The sequence below is a fragment of the Oncorhynchus mykiss genome, chromosome 3 (genome assembly GCF_013265735.2).
Source record: "Oncorhynchus mykiss isolate Arlee chromosome 3, USDA_OmykA_1.1, whole genome shotgun sequence".
NCBI classification, from domain to species: Eukaryota; Metazoa; Chordata; class Actinopteri; order Salmoniformes; family Salmonidae; genus Oncorhynchus; species Oncorhynchus mykiss.
The window spans coordinates 55458009-55479248 of record NC_048567.1 but is presented as its reverse complement, the minus strand read 5'-3'; the positions used below and the strand labels follow the sequence as shown (position 1 = coordinate 55479248).

General features: G+C 44.1%; 1 protein-coding gene across 6 annotated transcripts in view; it reads right to left on the bottom strand.

Moving 5' to 3' along the window:
• Positions 1-21240, bottom strand: part of LOC110504295 (DNA-binding protein SATB2) — a 66396-nt gene that overhangs the window by 17340 nt on the left and 27816 nt on the right. For all 6 annotated transcript variants that reach the window (XM_036974637.1, XM_036974636.1, XM_036974638.1 and 3 more), the window contains 5 exons: positions 5270-5396; positions 3838-3961; positions 2338-2440; positions 1298-1348; positions 438-1012 (listed from right to left, as the gene is read on the bottom strand). In XM_036974637.1, the coding sequence (XP_036830532.1) occupies positions 438-1012; positions 1298-1348; positions 2338-2440; positions 3838-3961; positions 5270-5396 (980 nt within the window). The remainder of the gene's footprint in view (positions 1-437; positions 1013-1297; positions 1349-2337; positions 2441-3837; positions 3962-5269; positions 5397-21240) is intronic.

Here is a 21240-nt window from a genome sequence, read left to right as displayed (position 1 = left end):
CCTGTGTTCTGTTACCTATGTCACCTGTGTTCTATGGTTACCTGTGTTCTGTTACCCATGTCACCTGTGTTCTATGGTTACCTGTGTTCTGTTACCTATGTCACCTGTGTACTATGATTACCTGTGTTCTGTTACCTATGTCACCTGTGTTCTATGGTTACCTGTGTTATGTTACCTATGTCACCTGTGTTCTATGTTTACATGTGTTCTGTTACCTTGTCACCTGTGTTCTATGGTTACCTGTGTTCTGTTACCTATGTCACCTGTGTTCTATGTTTACATGTGTTCTGTTACCTTGTCACCTGTGTTCTATGGTTACCTGTGTTCTGTTACCCATGTCACCTGTGTTCTATGTTTACATGTGTTCTGTTACAGTATATCACCAGCATTCTATGGTTCCCTGTATTCTGTTAACTGTGTTCTGTTAGTCTGGTTACCTGTGTTCTGTTGAAAGCCACGCGAGCGAACACAGCCTGTGAGACGCTAGCTCTCTTCAGTTCGTCCCTGACGTGCTGGTAGATATCAGTGGAGACTTCCGCAGCAGACGGGTTGTTCCCGGGGTCCCCAGGGCCCCCTGCCTTGGAGGGCCGAGGGATGGGAGGGTGGTTGAGGAACTGCTGGTTGAGGGCCTGTGGGTGCTGGTGGGCTAGCAGGCGGTTAACAGCGAGCTGCTGGTTGATGAGGTGAGCCATGGCTAGCTGCTGTCGGACAAGCTGAGGGCTAAGCTGGGGGGAGAGAAGCCCGCCTGGGCCAAGGAGAGGCTGAAGGGAGGCTGGAGGGCCGGGAGGGGGGATCTGGCCACGCAGAGGGGGGCTGTGGTGGAGCTGGCCGTGGGGCGAGGGAGGGTGTTGTTGTTGGGGTTGTTGTTGTGGGGGTTGGGAGGGGTTGTGGGGGTCTCCAGATCCACCCTTGAGGAGGGTACCTCCACCCCCTCCAAGGTGGCTGAGCTGGGCCAGGTGGGGAGGGGGACGATGGCCCATGACACAGAAGTCTGCCAGGCTGTCTCTCTCCACTGGGGAAGGAAAAGGAAGGAAGGAAGGAAGGAAGGAAGAAAGAAAAAAAGAAAGAAAGAAAGAAAGGAAGAAAGAAAGAAAGAAAGAAAGAAAGAAAGGAAAAAAAGAAAGAAAGAAAGAAAGAAAGAAAGAAAGGAAGGAAGGAAGGAAGGAAGGAAGGAAGGAAGGAAGGAAGGAAGGAAGGAAGGAAGGAAGGAAGGGGAGATGAGTGTGATGCTGGTCTAACATAGTGGGCCACATTCTAACTTCAATCATAGAAACAGTACAAACAGTGGATTCCTCACCTTTGATTTCTGAATTATCTCTTCCTGGCCACATCTTCTCCAGATAATCTCCTAGGAAACGAGAGAAATAGAGTGAGAGATGCAACACTTAACAACACAAACACCTACTGTACACACATTCCTCTCCTCTACACCTATGCGCACTTCTCGACTATGACTGACAGGACAGCCAGTCAATGGGTGATCACCCATTACTCACTGTGTCCACATCTGGAGGCTAGTGAACGTACAGCATGTGTTTTTCCCTGCCAGGCAGAGACCAGAACTAATAGTGGAGTGGCTGTGTAACCCAACACTGCATCAACTCACTCTGTCAGACAACCGCTGCCTCCCTCCACATCACTTTATTCTCCTCTGGTCTCTCTGTGACTCTGTGTTTGTGGTTTAGGCTTTGCTTTGATCTGTCCGGCAGGGTAATTATAGAGCTATGGGGGAGTGTGTGTGCGTGTGTGTATGTGTGCGTACACATGTATGTGTGTGCGGGATGGGGGACAAGGGGGCTGGAGAGTAGGGGAGAAATTGTCCCATGCAGGCGTTGTGTGCTGGATGGGCGGATGGAGAGACAAACAGACAGACAGGCTGAGGAGGGGTCAGTGGTCTGTGTGTGACTGTCTGTGAGGCAGGCCTGTGTTGTACTGTAGAACCCCCTGTGGTTGTGGTTACACTGGACAGATCAGCTGGTTCTAATAAAGAAGAGTCAGTGCTCCCTGTGTGAAGGAGATGCCAGTTAACAGGCGACTATAGATTTCCTTTATTATCTTCTCTTCCTCCCTCTTTCAGATGGCAGCCAGGGGTCAGGACAGGACTGGGAATGGCCATTGGCCGCTAATAGGCTGTCACTCAAGTGGCTTGGCCAATCCAGTACATAGTAATCATTGGCTAAGGTATAGGTTAGAGAAGGACAGCAGACAGTTAGTAAAGTGGTTGTGAGACGGTTCGGGCTCCCAAGTGGTGCAGTGGTCCAAGACACTGAGAATTGGTCTAAGACACTGAGAATTGGTCCATGCTAGTTGGGAGTTCCCAGAGGTCACAATTCTAACCTTTGATTTTCTTGTACTTCTTGTACCAGCGTCCAAATTCCTGGCATTTGGCAGTGGAGACATTGGCATAGTAGGAGCTGTTTACTATTGAGGAAATCATACTCTGTAGAGAGAGAGAAGGAGAGAGAAGGGGAGAGAGAGAAGGAGAGAGATGTTTAATTGGCGATCAATTTGAATGCTCGCTCACTTGCACACACAAACACACACATACACAAACTATCATTGAAAAATATATACATATATCACCAGGGGAAGCCACCCATTGAAATCTAGCCCATCACCATAGCAGCACACATGGATGCAATTGACGCAGGGATCAACACCCACGCATTGAGCTCCATTTAAACACAGCATGCACAGATACATAAATAACACACACACATAAAGTCATTTGGGGAATTCTAGGTTTCTACATTGTGTAATAAGCATGGTCTCCTATTGAGATGAATTACATTGAAAATTGTACACTGTCTCTTTAAGAGTGTCAGCGAGGTTCTGAGAGATGGCGTGTGAATCTGTCATTCATTCATTGCTATGATGATTGATCTTCTGAAGAAGCTATGTCTTTTCCATTCTTTCTGTGCCCCCTAATGTTCAGATATACTGGTAAAGTTACCAGGTTGTTAACTAGCTAGCTAACGAGGTAACATGACTTAACGAAGTGTTAATGGCCTGCGTCATGGTTTATGAATATAAAATGCAGGCCTGCCAATGGAGATGCATAAAGCTGCAGCGCCAATGCGCATTAGAAGGAAAGAAACGTAGTGCAGGTAATGGGTCGCAACGTTTGAACAGTAGGTTCTCTTAGTTATGGTGCGACCATCACTGTCACAAATCTGCGCTCACTTTTTCTCTCCATGACATAGACTGACCAGGTGAATCCAGGTGAAGGCTATGATCCCTTATTGATGTCACTTGTTAAATCCACTTCAATCAGTTTTCATGAAAGGGAGGAGACAGGTTACAGAACTATTTTTAAGCCTTGAGACAATTGAGACATGGATTGTGTATATGTGCCATTCAAAGGATGAATGGGCAAGACAAAAGATTTAAGTGCTTTTCAACGGATATGGTAGTAGGTACCAGGCGTATCGGTTTGAGTGTGTCAAGAACTGCCACGCTGCCAGATTTTTTTACCCTCAACAATTTCCCATGTACACCAAGAATGCTCCACCACCCAAAGACATCCAGCCAACTTGACACAACTGTGGGAAGCATTGGAGTCAACATGGGTAAGCATCCCTGTGGAACGCTTTCGACACCTTGTAGAGTCCATGCCCCGATGAATTGATGCTGTTCTGAGGGCAAAAGGGGGTGCAACTCAATATTAGGAATGTGTTCACTGTTCAGTGAACACATTCCAGTTTTGTGCACTCAGTGTATATTTAGGAGCATATGCGACCAAAATTGTCACATTTTTAGATCCCTGATTGTGAGAGAATTGAGCAGATCAGGGTAGTATTGGAGTGTTGTGGAGGTTTGATAGGGGTGCAGTATCACCTGTGAGAGGGGGCACTCCTTGGCCAGTGTGCTCTGGTTCATCTCCTTGAGAAGCTCCTTGAGGGCGTTCCTCACCGTGGCGTGGTTCCACTGCTCTGACGGAAGGTCCTCCAACTTGGCAAAGCTACAGAACCATAAAAAAAGTCAGTCACTTCCTATTTCCTGTCCTGGGGCTGGTTGCACGTAGCCTCGCTAATCTATACTGAATGCTGTTTTCAGTCTGGTTTAACAAGGTTAGGTTGCACCAGCCTTGTGTAAGTTCATCACTGCATCATAGTGACTGAATTCTTGAAGTCAGAACTATTTAGTCAATAACTAGGGAATTGGTCTACACTGTCCTATCCAGATATTGTACTATTCCACAAACCACCTATTTATTTGCCTCAACTCACATCAGTCGCTAAGGGCAATACCAAAGATTTTTATAACTAACCCAAGATAGACCACAGCCTGTTGTTTCCAATGGGAGCAAATTAATCATAGTGGGCAGATCCAAGCACGAGCTAGCGAGATCCTGTTGGCACGTTCTAGCATGTTAGAGAACATCTTCTCTGTGAAGTGAGAGTGTGCAATAACTAAATTCGCCCTTGCACTCCTTCTAAACAATGCCATTAAAAAAAAAAACTTTGGCAAGGTTTGGGGAATAGAAGTCTATATTGAGATCAAATGTTTCTTTGATGAGAATTTTTGCAGAATGTCGGCCAAAATCCATCTTCTCCCACTGCCGGCCAATGGGCTTCCTCTCATCACCATGGCAATACTATACATGTCAGGCAATACCATCATCATGGAGACAGATGTAAACAAAGCTGGATGGTATGCGACAACACAATAAGGACCACATTCCAATTATCTGGAGTCTATCCATCTCTGTTTATCTGGCTATCAGGGCCATGTTCACTGATTCTTTGGAAAAGTGCAAGTTACTGACATGAAAGCCCTCTTGGAGAAAAATGCAGATAATAAATCAATCTCTGATGTTGGGATCTGGGCTAGCTGGCTCCTTGGATCGTTCCCAATTTAGATTTTAAACCTAATACTCCACAACAGTAAACTGTTGAACTACAGAGGCCTATAGTGAAAATGTAGAAAATGCCAAGATGACATCAGTCACCCAAAGGAACTCTGTCTGATTTAATAACATTGAAATACTCCAACTTTATTCCAACAGTTGGAATGTTGTAGTATCTCCAAAATCAATCTAAACAGTGGAAATACAAAGCCTTTCAATAAATTCTGTCACTGTAAGTTTATAGTCTGTGTAGCTAAAGCTATATTTGCCCACCACATTTTCCTCCTCACCCCTCAACAGCAAGTAACACACACACACACACACACACACACACACACACACACACACACACACACACACACACACACACACACACACACACACACACACACACACACACACACACACACACACACACACCTCTGTAGCTGAATGCGGAGGGTGACCATGTGATAGACATCCAGCAACATATCAGCCACCGTGGCTTCAGGAGCATCTGATAGGAAGTGAATGGGCAGAGGGTTCCAACGACCCACCTTGATGATGCCTGAAAGAGAGAGCGAGAGATAGCGAGAGAGAGAGAGAGAGAGAGATAGCGAGGGAGAGCGAAAGAGAGAGATAGCGAGAGAGAGAGAGAGAGATAGCGAGAGAGAGCGAGGGAGAGAGAGAGAGAGATAGCGAGAGAGAGTGAGGGAGAGAGAGAGAGAGAGAGAGAGAGAGAGCGAGAGAGAGAGAGAGAAAGAGAGAGAGAGAGAGAGTAGTGAGACAAATAATATCAGCTCCCCCCGCTCAAAAACACACACAGTAATAGGGAGAGGTAAACTTAATTAACCCCCAACATCATTATATTGTTCCATGACATCATCACCACAGTACTTAACCCCTGGTAACACTGCCCAGAATAAAACCTCCATGAAATTGAGAGGATCAGAGAATATGTGCGTGTGTGTGCGTGTGTGTGCGTGTGTGTGCGTGTGTGCGTGGGCAGTATGCACCTACAGAAAACATGGCTTTGCAGGGAGAACAAAGTGTTTGCACTTCGGGGGTTGCTAACAAAGTGCCAGTTGGCACATGACTCCCTATCTGTCCGTCTGTCTGAGTGTGTGAACATGTGGGTTTGCTGTCTGTGTTTGTGTTTACGTGCCAATGGATATCTGTCCAGGTGTGTGTGTGTGTGTGTGTGTGTGTGTGTGTGTGTGAAGGTCTCTCTCTCCCAGCGGACCAGTTCCTTTGAGGCTGCACAGCAGATAGAGCCTTATCTATTAGAACCTTATCAACTATGGAAGAGACACCCAATGAGCTAGCCCCATTAACATTAACCACACACACACACACCGGGCAGAAGACGTCAACATAGCAGACAGACAAGACAAGACAGTGTATAGAAGGCTGGGGCAACACGTCAACCCACTCAGTAATACCTGCAATAAAACAGGTCAATGGTTGTTTGATCAACCTAAATTGAACGCTGTAAAAGTGGCCCTCATTGTATGAGGGAGAGGTGGGATGGGTTGGGCAGGGTAATACGAGGAAACTATTCTATAGAACAGGTTTGTCAGGGTTGGGAGAGATACCCCAACCCCTGCTGCCACTAATTGAGTGGTGCAGGCTTTTGTTACAGCCCAGCCTTAAAACACTAAAAACTGCTGTATAATTCACCACTATATTGCCTCAGAGACAAAGTGTCTGATGTTGCTCATGGCTGTCATTAGTCATATTGAGAGTTGGAGCAGAGAATAAAGAGATACATTATGTCTGTATTTCTAATGCGTTTTCCTCTCCTCACTTACCACTACACTACACACTACGGTTCCCTGTAGTTTGTGGGTGTTCTTTAGCTTTGTATGAAAGCCTTACAAATAAATGTCCATCTACAACCCACGCCAATGATCTACAAACAGAGCCAATGAGTGTGGAAAAAGGAGAAAGGGAATAACTGCGTAAGATCTGGACCTCTTAGATATAAATAACAGAACAATAATACTGTAAACATGAACACACAGAGGGCCTTCCCTGAGACTCTTGCTGACTGGAGCTGTGAAAACTAAACAATGCTAATCACATTACTATCCTCTAAATCAGAGCCAGACGGGACCTGATAGATATCTCTCTCTCTCTCTCTCACACACACACACACACACACACACACACACACACACACACATATATATATATATATATATTTATATAAATGTGTGTGTGGGTGCACACAATCCAATCTAATAGTCAAACAGCTTCAGTGTCGTGCATCCAAAGAAGCAGTACTGTATTGCTTTAAAAAACACAGACGTGGTGGAGACAATGGGACATTGCCCAACCATAACACTGCAAAACACATTTCCGTCCTATTCTTTCAACAATAGGTGTTAGTCTCAGTTGTGCCCTGTACTAAAGATGGGTTAAGTGATCCAATCCTTCAGTCCCAGAGAGGAAGGCAAGGAACTCTGCTGTTTCTTCCACTACTAACTGTGTATCTGTGGATAGATATTTTGCCCAGATACTGAATTAGTGAGGAAAAGCTATGGAGACAGATGAAGACAATTTGTGTAGAACTGCCCTCCTTCATCCCCCTCCTCTCAGATCATTTTCCCTCTCCTCTCTCTGAGTGCTTTCTGTTTATATAGCTCGGTTAGCTTTGATTTGGGAGAGTTGATCTGCTTTCCTCATTGTGTGTCACATTGTGTAGTGGAGGGTATAGGCCGGCTGGCTATGGGGTCGGAGGACAGTGGAGGGTATAGGCCGGCTAGCTAGGGGGCCGGAGGACAGTGGAGGGTATAGGCCGGCTAGCTAGGGGGTCAGAGGACAGTGGAGGGTATAGGCCGGCTAGCTAGGGGGTCAAAGGACAGTGGAGGGTATAGTCTGGCTAGCTAGGGGGCCGGAGGACAGTGGAGGGTATAGGCCGGCTAGCTAGGGGGTCAGAGGACAGTGGAGGGTATAGGCCGGCTGGCTAAGGGGTCAGAGGACAGTGGAGGGTATAGGCCGGCTAGCTAGGGGGTCAGAGGACAGTGGAGGGTATAGGCCGGCTAGCTAAGGGGTCAGAGGACAGTGGAGGGTATAGGCCGGCTAGCTAGGGGGTCAGAGGACAGTGGAGGGTATAGGCCGGCTAGCTAGGGGGTCAGAGGACAGTGGAGGGTATAGGCCGGCTACCTAGGGGGTCAGAGGACAGTGGAGGGTATAGGCCGGCTAGCTAGGGGGTCAGAGGACAGTGGAGGGTATAGGCCGGCTAGCTAGGGGGTCAGAGGACAGTGGAGGGTATAGGCCGGCTAGCTAGGGGGTCAGAGGACAGTGGAGGGTATAGGCCGGCTAGCTAAGGGGTCAGAGGACAGTGGAGGGTATAGGCCGGCTAGCTAGGGGGTCAGAGGACAGTGGAGGGTATAGGCCGGCTAGCTAGGGGGCCGGAGGACAGTGGAGGGTATAGGCCGGCTAGCTAGGGGGTCTGAGGACAGTGGAGGGTATAGGCCGGCTAGCTAGGGGGCGGAGGACAGTGGAGGGTATAGGCCGGCTAGCTAGGGGGTCAGAGGACAGTGGAGGGTATAGGCCGGCTGGCTAAGGGGTCAGAGGACAGTGGAGGGTATAGGCCGGCTAGCTAGGGGGTCAGAGGACAGTGGAGGGTATAGGCCGGCTAGCTAAGGGGTCAGAGGACAGTGGAGGGTATAGGCCGGCTAGCTAGGGGGTCAGAGGACAGTGGAGGGTATAGGCCGGCTAGCTAGGGGGTCAGAGGACAGTGGAGGGTATAGGCCGGCTACCTAGGGGGTCAGAGGACAGTGGAGGGTATAGGCCGGCTAGCTAGGGGGTCAGAGGACAGTGGAGGGTATAGGCCGGCTAGCTAGGGGGTCAGAGGACAGTGGAGGGTATAGGCCGGCTAGCTAGGGGGTCAGAGGACAGTGGAGGGTATAGGCCGGCTAGCTAAGGGGTCAGAGGACAGTGGAGGGTATAGGCCGGCTAGCTAGGGGGTCAGAGGACAGTGGAGGGTATAGGCCGGCTAGCTAGGGGGCCGGAGGACAGTGGAGGGTATAGGCCGGCTAGCTAGGGGGTCTGAGGACAGTGGAGGGTATAGGCCGGCTAGCTAGGGGGCGGAGGACAGTGGAGGGTATAGGCCGGCTAGCTAGGGGTCAGAGGACAGTGGAGGGTATAGGCCCGCTAGCTAAGGGGTCAGAGGACAGTGGCGGGTATAGGCCGGCTAGCTAGGGGGCCTGAGGACAGTGGAGGGTATAGGCCGGCTAGCTAGGGGGCCTGAGGACAGTGGAGTGTATAGGCCAGCTAGCTAGGGGGCCTGAGGACAGTGGAGGGTATAGGCCGGCTAGCTAGGGGTCAGAGGAGAGTGGAGGGTATAGGCCAGCTAGCTAGGGGGCCTGAGGACAGTGGAGGGTATAGGCCGGCTAGCTAGGGGTCAGAGGAGAGTCGAGGGTATAGGTACCTATTTAGGATATATCCCCATGAAGAAAATAACATTAATATCATTCATTTATGTATAGGACAGATCAGGGACCCATGACCCTAACCTTAACCCAATTCTGTTACCGGGTGTAAATCCACTTACTGTAGTTCAACAACCAAAATATATATTTTTTTAAGTCAAGGTGTCATGTCATAGCTGGCACCCCATTCTCTCTGCAGACATCTTTGAATCTTAATTCGGAGTGGATATTTAACAGAGTTTTTGGAGAATATTTTACCGAAATTCTGTTACCAAACTTTGCATCTGCACTGTTTTTGTCAGATGTTTGGTGTAAATTCTTAAAAGTAGTCCTTGTGTATAGAGTTGCATGGTTTGTTAAACTTTGAAATCAATGTTTTTTTGTTTGGCATGCATTTTAAAGTGCACAAGTATGCATACACACGCATAGCAGTGGTGAATTCATTATTAATGAATCAGTTTTGGCCCCTTGTTATATGGCCCCTGCTTCATGTCCATATTTTTTTTAATAGAAATCATTGTTCCCGTTTCCACATAAAAATTCCGCCTCCCAAAGACGTCCCTTCATGTGGCCAACTGGTGGCTTGGCTTGTGCCAATATGTGCCCATCCACACAAACACACACAGGCTTGTCCTCTTTCCTTCTCCTTTTCTCTCTCTCTCTCTCTTAAAGGCGCTGCATGGTCAATCCGCAGTCTTCATTGGCCGTGCAGCATTTACGGTGATATGGCCTCTGCAGAAGGACATTCATACTTTTTTCACTTTGCCAAGCAGCGTTGAGTTGTTGTGAAGGAAGTTGTCAAAGAGGTGAGTTTGCATTTATACAAGACCTCCCGCTTTCACCAACCGTCAACCAATCATTTCAATGCGAGGTATACAGAGCCTTCCCCATTGTTATAACATTTGAAAGGCGCCCAGCGATGTGGTACTGAGATCAGTTTGGCCTCTGCGTGCCTCCGGACGCTTCGCAATTGCGTCACACCATGAATACGCGCCTCTGACCACATTTTGGTATCAAGCATAAATTGGCTCTTACTCACAGACACACAGAAACACGTATGTCTACACACGCACACACAGACACACACACAGCGACAGAATCACACACACACAGACACACACACAGCGACAGAATCACACACACACACACAGACACACACACAGCGACAGAATCACACACACACACAGACAGACAGACAGACAACGACAGTCAAACAGACAGACAGAGAGAGAGAGACACACACTGACCTATGGAACAAGGCTTAAGCGATGCAGCAGGCTAGCTACACACGAAGGGCTCCTCATTCCAAGCTGGTTCCAGTTCTCGTACCCCCTCCCCCCCCCTCCCCTCCCCCCAGGGGAAACCCCACATGCATGACTCACACAGCCGTTCTACTTCATATCATCATAACCGAACCTAGCGCTCATATTCATCTGTCTATCTGGTAAGTATTTGTATTTATTAGGGATCCCCAGTAGCTGCGGCCAAAGCAGCAGCTACTCTTCCTGGGGTCCAAACACAAAGTGGACAATCAGTGAGGGTGAAGGAAGACATTCTGCCAATACTGTTATGTTCTGTAAGTCACCACAACACGTTGTATATATGACTGGAATAAGGATGTGTGAAAGAGAAGGAAGAAGTTACCCCTAACCACTGATACAAGGTCAGATATTTATTTATGCGTCGAATGGTTGAGGTTAGGAGCCAGGTAATGATTCAAAGTAATCTGATCCTAGATCTGTGGTTAGGGGCAATGTCTACCAAAACTGTGAGTGACAGGACTCATATTTCACAATAGGTCTAGAGTCATCTGTACATCCACTAAACAAAATCAAACTCAAAACGTTTGTCCTGTATATCTCTCTGACCCTGTAACGTGGCAGCACAGCAACAATGTACTCTCCTCTCTGAGGCCTACAGCGTGGCTGGCCAACCGGCCACTGTTAACTGTCTGAAGCCTTAAAGTACAGGTCTGTCCCTTCCATTCTATAAAAGCCTTCAGACCCTTATAACTGAAATAAACAATATGCACCAGTTAATTACTAACTGGATCTAATTAAAGAAAGGCCGTGGTGCTGGGAGAGAATTTAAATACACCGCTGGGACACAAGTATGCAGGACACAATTCAAACAGGGAGAAAATAGCCAAGACTCTGTGTAATTTTGGTTGGTGACCGCAGAGGAAAAAATGTATAATTTAAGCCAGAAATTATTCATTTAACATAAACGCTTATTTTAAAAAACAAAAGTATTTTTGAGGAAGAGTAGGGAAGGGGGGGGGGGGTCGTGTGTGTGTGTGTGTGTGTGTGTGTGTGTGTGTGTGTGTGTGTGAGTTGGTATTTGCGTGTGTTTTTATGTCAGAGCATGCAACTGTGTGGGTGTGTGTATGTGTCATCTATGCGTGCACGCAACTATCTTTTGGTTATGTATTCATTAAACTGTGTCTATGTGTATGTAAGTGTGTGCTTGCATGTGTGTGTGTGTGTGTGTGTGTGTGTGTGTGTGTGTGTGTGTGTGTGTGTGTGTGTGTGTGTGTGTGTGTGTGTGTGTGTGTGTGTGTGTGTGCGGGCATGAAGAGCAGATATATTATTTGTTGTCCTCCTCTACTTATTCAGCCTGACTATGTGTTGAACTGTGTGTCCGAGGAGTGTTACTGATGATGATGATGTTGACCTCCACTTATTCTGCCTGACTATGTGTTGAACTGTGTGTCTGAGGAGTGTTACTGATGATGATAATGATGATGATGTTGACCTCCTCTACTTATTCAGCCTGACTATGTGTTGAACTGTGTGTCCGAGGAGTGTTACTGATGATGATGATGATGTTGTTGTCATTGTCCTCCTCTACTTATTCTGCCTGACTATGTGTTGAACTGTGTTTCTGAGGAGTGTTACTGATGATGATGTTGTCCTCCTCTACTTATTCAGCCTGACTATGTGTTGAACTCTGTGTCTGAGGAGTGTTACTGATGATGATGATGATGTTGTCCTCCTCTACTTATTCAGCCTAACTATGTGTTGAACTGTGTGTCCGAGGATTGTAAATGATGATGAGGATGTTGTCCTCCTCTACTTATTCAGCCTGACTATGTGTTGAACTGTGTGTCTGAGGAGTGTTACTGATGATGATGATGTTGTCGTTGTCCTCCTCTACTTATTCAGCCTGACTATGTGTTGAACTGTGTGTCCGAGGATTGTAAATGATGATGATGATGATGATGTTGTCCTCCTCTACTTATTCAGCCTGACTATGTGTTGAACTGTGTGTCCGAGGAGTGTTACTGATGATGATGATGTTGTCCTCCTCTACTTATTCAGCCTGACTATGTGTTGAACTGTGTGTCTGAGGAGTGTTACTGATGATGATGATGTTGACCTCCTCTACTTATTCAGCCTGACTATGTGTTGAACTGTGTGTCCGAGGAGTGTTACTGATGATGATGATGTTGACCTCCTCCACTTATTCTGCCTGACTATGTGTTGAACTGTGCGTCCGAGGAGTGTTACTGATGATGATGATGTTGACCTCCTCTACTTATTCAGCCTGACTATGTGTTGAACTGTGTGTCTGAGGAGTGTTACTGATGATGATGATGTTGACCTCCTCTACTTATTCAGCCTGACTATGTGTTGAACTGTGTGTCCGAGGAGTGTTACTGATGATGATGATGTTGACCTCCTCTACTTATTCAGCCTGACTATGTGTTGAACTGTGTGTCTGAGGAGTGTTACTGAAGATGATGTTGTTGTTGCTGCTGTGGCCGTTTGTAAGGTGCTGCTAGTGACACTGTTCACTTTAATAATGTTTACATACTGTTTTACCCACTTTATATATATATACTGTATTCTAGTCAATGTTCAGCCTATATAACTACTGCTGTACACACCTTTTCTATTCATATACTGTCCATAGTGTCTATACACACCATCATATACTGTCCATACTGTCTATACACACCATCATATACTGTCTATACACACCATCATATACTGTCCATACTGTCTATACACACCATCATATACTGTCGATATTGTCTATACAAACCATCATATGCTGTCTATACTGTCTATACACACCATCATATACTGTCCATACTGTCTATACACACCATCATATATTGTCCTTACTGTCTATACAAACCATCATATACGGCCCATACTGTCTATACACACCATCATATACTGTCCATACTGTCTATACACACCATCATATACTGTCGATATTGTCTATACAAACCATCATATGCTGTCTATACACACCATCATATACTGTCGATACTGTCTATACAAACCATCATATACTGTCTACACACACCATCATATACTGTCCATACTGTCTATACACACCATCATATACTGTCCATACTGTCTATACAAACCATTCTATATTGTCCATACTGTCTAAACAAACCGTCATATACTGATCATACTGTCTATACACACCATCATATACTGTCCATACTGTCTATACACACCATCATATACTGTCTATACACACCATCATATACTGTCCATACTGTCTATACAAACCATCATATACTGTCCATACTGTCTATGCACATCATCATAACTGTCTATACTCACCATCATATACTGTCTATACACACCATCATATACTGTCTATACACACCATCATATACTGTCCATACTGTCTATACACACCACTATATACTGTCCATACTGTCTATACACACCACCATATACTGTCCATACTGTCTATACACACCATCATATACTGTCTATACTGTCTATACACACCATCATATACTGTTTATACTGTCTATACACACCATCATATACTGTCCATACTGTCTATACAAACCATCATATACTGTCTATACTGTCCATACTGTCTATACACACCATCATATACTGTCAATACACACCATCATATACTGTCCATACTGTCTATACACACCATCATATACTGTCTATACTGTCCATACTGTCTATACACATCATCATAACTGTCTATACTCACCATCATATACTGTCTATACACACCATCATATACTGTCTATACACACCATCATATACTGTCCATACTGTCTATACACACCACTATATACTGTCCATACTGTCTATACACACCACCATATACTGTCCATACTGTCTATACACACCATCATATACTGTCTATACTGTCTATACACACCATCATATACTGTTTATACTGTCTATACACACCATCATATACTGTCCATACTGTCTATACAAACCATCATATACTGTCTATACTGTCCATACTGTCTATACACACCATCATATACTGTCAATACACACCATCATATACTGTCCATACTGTCTATACACACCATCATATACTGTCTATACTGTCCATACTGTCTATACACACCATCATATACTGTCCATACTGTCTATACACACCATCATATACTGTCTATACTGTCCATACTGTCTATACACACCATCATATACTGTCTATACTGTCTATACACACCATCATATACTGTCTATACACACCATCATATACTGTCCATACTGTCTATACACACCATCATATACTGTCTATACTGTCTATACTGTCTATACACACCATCATATACTGGCTATACACACCATCATATACTGTCTATACTGTCCATACTGTCTATACACACCATCATATACTGTCTATACACACCATCATATACTGTCCATACTGTCTATACACACCATCATATACTGTCTATACTGTCCATACTGTCCATACACACCATCATATACTGTCCATACTGTCCATACTGTCTATACACACCATCATATACTGTCTATACTGTCCATACTGTCTATACACACCATCATATACTGTCTATACTGTCCATACTGTCAATACACACCATCATATACTGTCTATACACACCATCATATACTGTCTATACTGTCCATACTGTCTATACATCATATACTGTCTATACACACCATCATATACTGTCCATACTGTCTATACACACCATCATATACTGTCCATACTGTCTATACACACCATCATATACTGTCTATACACACCATCATATACTGTCCATACTGTCTATACACACCATCATATACTGTCCATACTGTCTATACACACCATCATATACTGTCTATACTGTCTATACACACCATCATATACTGTCTATACTGTCTATACACACCATCATATACTGTCCATACTGTCTATACACACCATCATATACTGTCCATACTGTCTATACACACCACCATATGCTGTCTATACTGTCTATACACACCATAATATACTGTCTATACTGTCTATACACACCATCATATACTGTCTATACTGTCTATACACACCATCATATGCTGTCTATACTGTCTATACACACCATCATATACTGTCCATACTGTCTATACACACCATCATATACTGTCTATACTGTCTATACACACCATCATATACTGTCCATACTGTCTATACAAACCATCATATACTGTCCATACTGTCTATACACACCATCATATACTGTCCATACTGTCTATACAAACCATCATATACTGTCTATACACACCATCATATACTGTCCATACTGTCTATACACACCATCATATACTGTCTATACTGTCTATACACACCATCATATACTGTCCATACTGTCTATACAAACCATCATATACTGTCCATACTGTCTATACACACCATCATATACTGTCCATACTGTCTATACACACCATCATATACTGTCCATACTGTCTATACACACCATCATATACTGTCTATACACACCATCATATACTGTCCATACTGTCTATACACACCATCATATACTGTCCATACTGTCTATACAAACCATCATATACTGTCCATACTGTCTATACAAACCATCATATGCTGTCTATACTGTCTATACACACCATCATATACTGTCTATACTGTCTATACACACCATCATATACTGTCCATACTGTCTATACACACCATCATATACTGTCTATACAAACCATCATATACTGTCTATACTGTCTATACAAACCATCATATACTGTCCATACTGTCTATACACACCATCATATACTGTCTATACACACCATCATATACTGTCCATACTGTCTATACACACCATCATATACTGTCTATACAAACCATCATATACTGTTTATACTGTCTATACAAACCATCATATACTGTCCATACTGTCTATACACACCATCATATACTGTCTATACTGTCTATACACACCATCATATACTGTCTATACACACCATCATATACTGTCCATACTGTCTATACACACCATCATATACTGTCTATACTGTCTATACACACCATCATATACTGTCTATACACACCATCATATACTGTCCATACTGTCTATACAAACCATCATATACTGTCCATACTGTCTATACACACCATCATATACTGTCATTTTTTTTGTTTTTTTATTATTTTTTATTTAACCAGGCAAGTCAGTTAAGAACTGACTTTTTAATTTTGTGGATTTGTGTGTATTGTTTTGTATTTTTAGGTATTACTGCACTGTTGGAGCTAGACGCATAAGCATTTAGCTGCACCTGTGATAGCATCGGAAAAATGTGTATGTGACCAATCAAATTTGATTTGATTTGTGATGTCTGGTTTAGTCTACATGGCTTTGAACAGCCTGGATGTTTTTGGGAGGACTGTATTGATGTGGACAGGGGACCACTGTGACTGATGAGACAGACCTCCCCTGATACTTGGCATACACGGCTAGGCTACAACTACAACTACTAGCTGGTAATGACATTCTGCATACTATGGCAAATGCTTTACTGCCCAGGCCAGTTAAGACCCTTTTCTTAAGAGATTTAATAGGGACAATATACACTGAGTGTACAAAACATTATGTGGACATCTATAAGTACCTAGGTGTCTGGCTAGACTCTAAACTCTCCTTCCAGACCCATATCAAACATCTCCAATCGAAAATCAAATCAAGAGTCGGCTTTCTATTCCGCAACAAAGCCTCCTTCACTCACGCCGCCAAACTTACCCTAGTAAAACTGACTATCCTACCGATCCTCGACTTCGGCGATGTCATCTACAAAATTGCTTCCAACACTCTACTCAGCAAACTGGATGCAGTTTATCACAGTGCCATCCGTTTTGTCACTAAAGCACCTTATACCACCCACCACTGCGACTTGTATGCTCTAGTCGGCTGGCCCTCGCTACATATTCGTCGCCAGACCCACTGGCTCCAGGTCATCTACAAGTCCATGCTAGGTAAAGCTCCGCCTTATCTCAGTTCACTGGTTACGATGGCAACACCCATCCGTAGCACGCGCTCCAGCAGGTGTATCTCACTGATCATCCCTAAAGCCAACACCTCATTTGGCCGCCTTTCGTTCCAGTTCTCTGCTGCCTGTGATTGGAACGAATTGCAAAAATCGCTGAAGTTGGAGACTTTTATCTCCCTCACCAACTTCAAACATCTGCTATCTGAGCAGCTAACCGATCGCTGCAGCTGTACATAGTCTATTGGTAAATAGCCCACCCATTTTCACCTACCTCATCCCCATACTGTTTTTATTTATTTATTTTTCTGCTCTTTTGCACACCAATATCTCTATCTCTACCTTTACATAACCATCTGATCATTTATCACTCCAGTGTTAATCTGCATAATTGTAATTATTTGCCTACCTTCTCATGCCTTTTGCACACAATGTATATATAGACTCCCCTTTTTTCTACTGTGTTATTGACTTGTTAATTGTTTACTCCATGTGTAACTCTGTGTTGTCTGTTCACACTGCTATGCCTTATCTTGGCCAGGTCGCAGTTGCAAATGAGAACTTGTTCTCAACTAGCCTACCTGGTTAAATAAAGGTGAAATAAATAAAAAAATAATAAAAATTAGGAACACCTGCTCTTTCCATGACATAGACTGACCAGGTGAATCCAACTGAAAGCTATGATCCCTTACATGTTAAATCCACTTCAATTAGTATAGCGCCTTGAGACAATGGAGACATGGATTGTGTATGTGTGCCATTCAGAGAGTGAATTGGCAAGACAAACGATTGAAGTGCCTTTGAACAGGGTGGTAGTAGAACTGCAACACTGCTGGGTTTTTCCTGCTCAACACTTTCCCATGTGTATCAAAACTGGTCCACCAGCCACTGTGGGAAGCATTGGAGTCAACATGGGCCAGCATCCCTGTGGAATGCTTTCGACAACTTGTAGTCCATGTCCTGACAAATTGAGGCTGTGCTGAGGGCTGAAAGGGTGCAACTCAATATTAGGAAGGTGTTCTTTTTGTACACTCAGTGTATATGTAAAATCTTAGCTGTAATTCTCAGTAATGGTCTGATTATTGATTGTTGTTGTTAAAACTACGACACCAAAAATATATCAACAGACCAATAAAATAGTTTAATTATGTCTATTTGCCTACAGTATCTACAGTGCCTTGCGAAAGCATTCGGCCCCCTTGAACTTTGCGACCTTTTGCCACATTTCAGGCTTCAAACATAAAGATATAAAACTGTATTTTTTTGTGAAGAATCAACAACAAGTGGGACACAATCATGAAGTGGAACGACATTTATTGGATATTTCAAACTTTTTTAACAAATCAAAAACTGAAAAATTGGGCGTGCAAAATTATTCAGCCCCCTTAAGTTAATACTTTGTAGCGCCACCTTTTACTGCGATTACAGCTGTACAGCCATTCTTCCAGAATGGTCCTGTATTTGGCTCCATCCATCTTCCCATCAATTTTAACCATCTTCCCTGTCCCTGCTGAAGAAAAGCAGGCCCAAACCATGATGCTGCCACCACCATGTTTGACAGTGGGGATGGTGTGTTCAGCTGTGTTGCTTTTACGCCAAACATAACGTTTTGCATTGTTGCCAAAAAGTTCAATTTTGGTTTCATCTGACCAGAGCACCTTCTTCCACATGTTTGGTGTGACTCCCAGGTGGCTTGTGGCAAACTTTAAACGACACTTTTTATGGATATCTTTAAGAAATGTCTTTCTTCTTGCCACTCTTCCATAAAGGCCAGATTTGTGCAATATACGACTGACTGATTGTTGTCCTATGGACAGAGTCTCCCACCTCAGCTGTAGATCTCTGCAGTTCATCCAGAGTGATCATGGACCTCTTGGTTGCATCTCTGATCAGTCTTCTCCTTGTATGAGCTGAAAGTTTAGAGGGACGGCCAGGTCTTGTTAGATTTGCAGTGGTCTGATACTCCTTCCATTTCAATATTATCGCTTGCACAGTGCTCCTTGGGATGTTTAAAGCTTGGGAAATCTTTTTGTATCCAAATCCGGCTTTAAACTTCTTCACAACAGTATCTCGGACCTGCCTGGTGTGTTCCTTGTTCTTCATGATGCTCTCTGCGCTTTTAACGGACCTCTGAGACTATCACAGTGCAGGTGCATTTATACGGAGACTTGATTACACACAGGTGGATTGTATTTATCATCATTAGTCATTTAGGTCAACATTGGATCATTCAGAGATCCTCACTGAACTTCTGGAGAGAGTTTGCTGCACTGAAAGTAAAGGGGCTGAATAATTTTGCACGTCCAATTGTTCAGTTTTTGATTTGTTAAAAAACGTTTGAAATATCCAATAAATGTCGTTCCACTTCATGATTGTGTCCCACTTGTTGTTGATTCTTCACAAAAAAATACAGTTTTATATCTTTATGTTTGAAGCCTGAAATGTGGCAAAAGGTCGCAAAGTTCAAGGGGGCCGAATACTTTCGCAAGGCACTGTATTATCTAAACAATTCAAAGAATATCATAAAATGGAAAATACCTCCCTTTGACCAACTGTGGCTTTGGACGGAGACGGTACTCACGTTCACCTCAGTGCCTTCAGACAATAAATAAAGTAAAAATATAGTTTGAATAGAAAATAAAAGTAATTGCTTACTGTTAGTAAAATGGCCGTATTCAGGGCTGAACAACTCGGAACCCTCTGAACAATCTGAACAATGTCTTTAGAATTGTCAGAGTCATAATAAACAGGGGTGTTATGCACCAAAAATCTGAGAGTGCACAAAATAAGTGAGTATGGCTGGGGGTTGGTGAAGTTGGAGAATTTGGAACCCCTGAAACAGCTTTTTCCTGCAATCTAGAGCCATAATCCATATGCTTACCTCTATGTAAAAAAATATGTACAGTATATCTAAGCATACCTCTTGACCTGTCTGTATCCTCCTGATGGGTGGTTATTTTTATAAACTAAATACTCTTCTCTGCTAAAATCTGTGTAATAGATTGAAATGAATGTGAGTCTTATTCAGTACATTTAGTTTAAAAAATAATAGTAATCTGTACATGTAGGTAGGGGTAAAGTGACTGCATAGATAATAAACAGCAAGGGGGGGGTAATGTAAGTAGTCCGGTTGGCCATTTAATTAATTGTTCAGCAGTCTTATGGCTTGGGGTTAGAAGCTGTTAAGGAGCATTTTGGTCCCGTTTGCCATGCGGTAGCAGAGAGAACAGTCTATGACTTGGATGACTGGAGTCTTTGACAATTTTTGGGACCTCCCTCTGTTACCCCCTAGTATATAGGTCTAGCGCCCTGCATTTTCCTGTACTCCAAGATCAGCTCCTTTGTCTTGCTCACATTGAGGGAGATGTTCCTCACTATACGCTGTCTCATCGTTGTCGGTGATCAGGCCTAACACTGTTTTGTCGTCAGCAAACTTAATGATGGTGTTGGAGTCGTGCTTGGCCACGCAGTCGTGGGTGAACTGGGAGTTAAAGAGGGGACTAAGCACACACCCCTGAGGGGCCCAAGTTTTGAGGATCAGCGTGGCACATGTGTTGTTGCCACCCTTACCACCTGGGGGGTGGCCCGTCAGGAAGTCCAGGATCCAGTTGCAGAGGGAGGTGTTTAGTCCCAGTATCCTTAGCTTAGTGATGAGATTTGTGGGCACTATGGTATTGAACGCTGAGCTGTATGAAAAGCATTCTTACATAGGTGTTCCTTTTGTCCAAGTGGGAAAGGGCAGTGTGGAGTG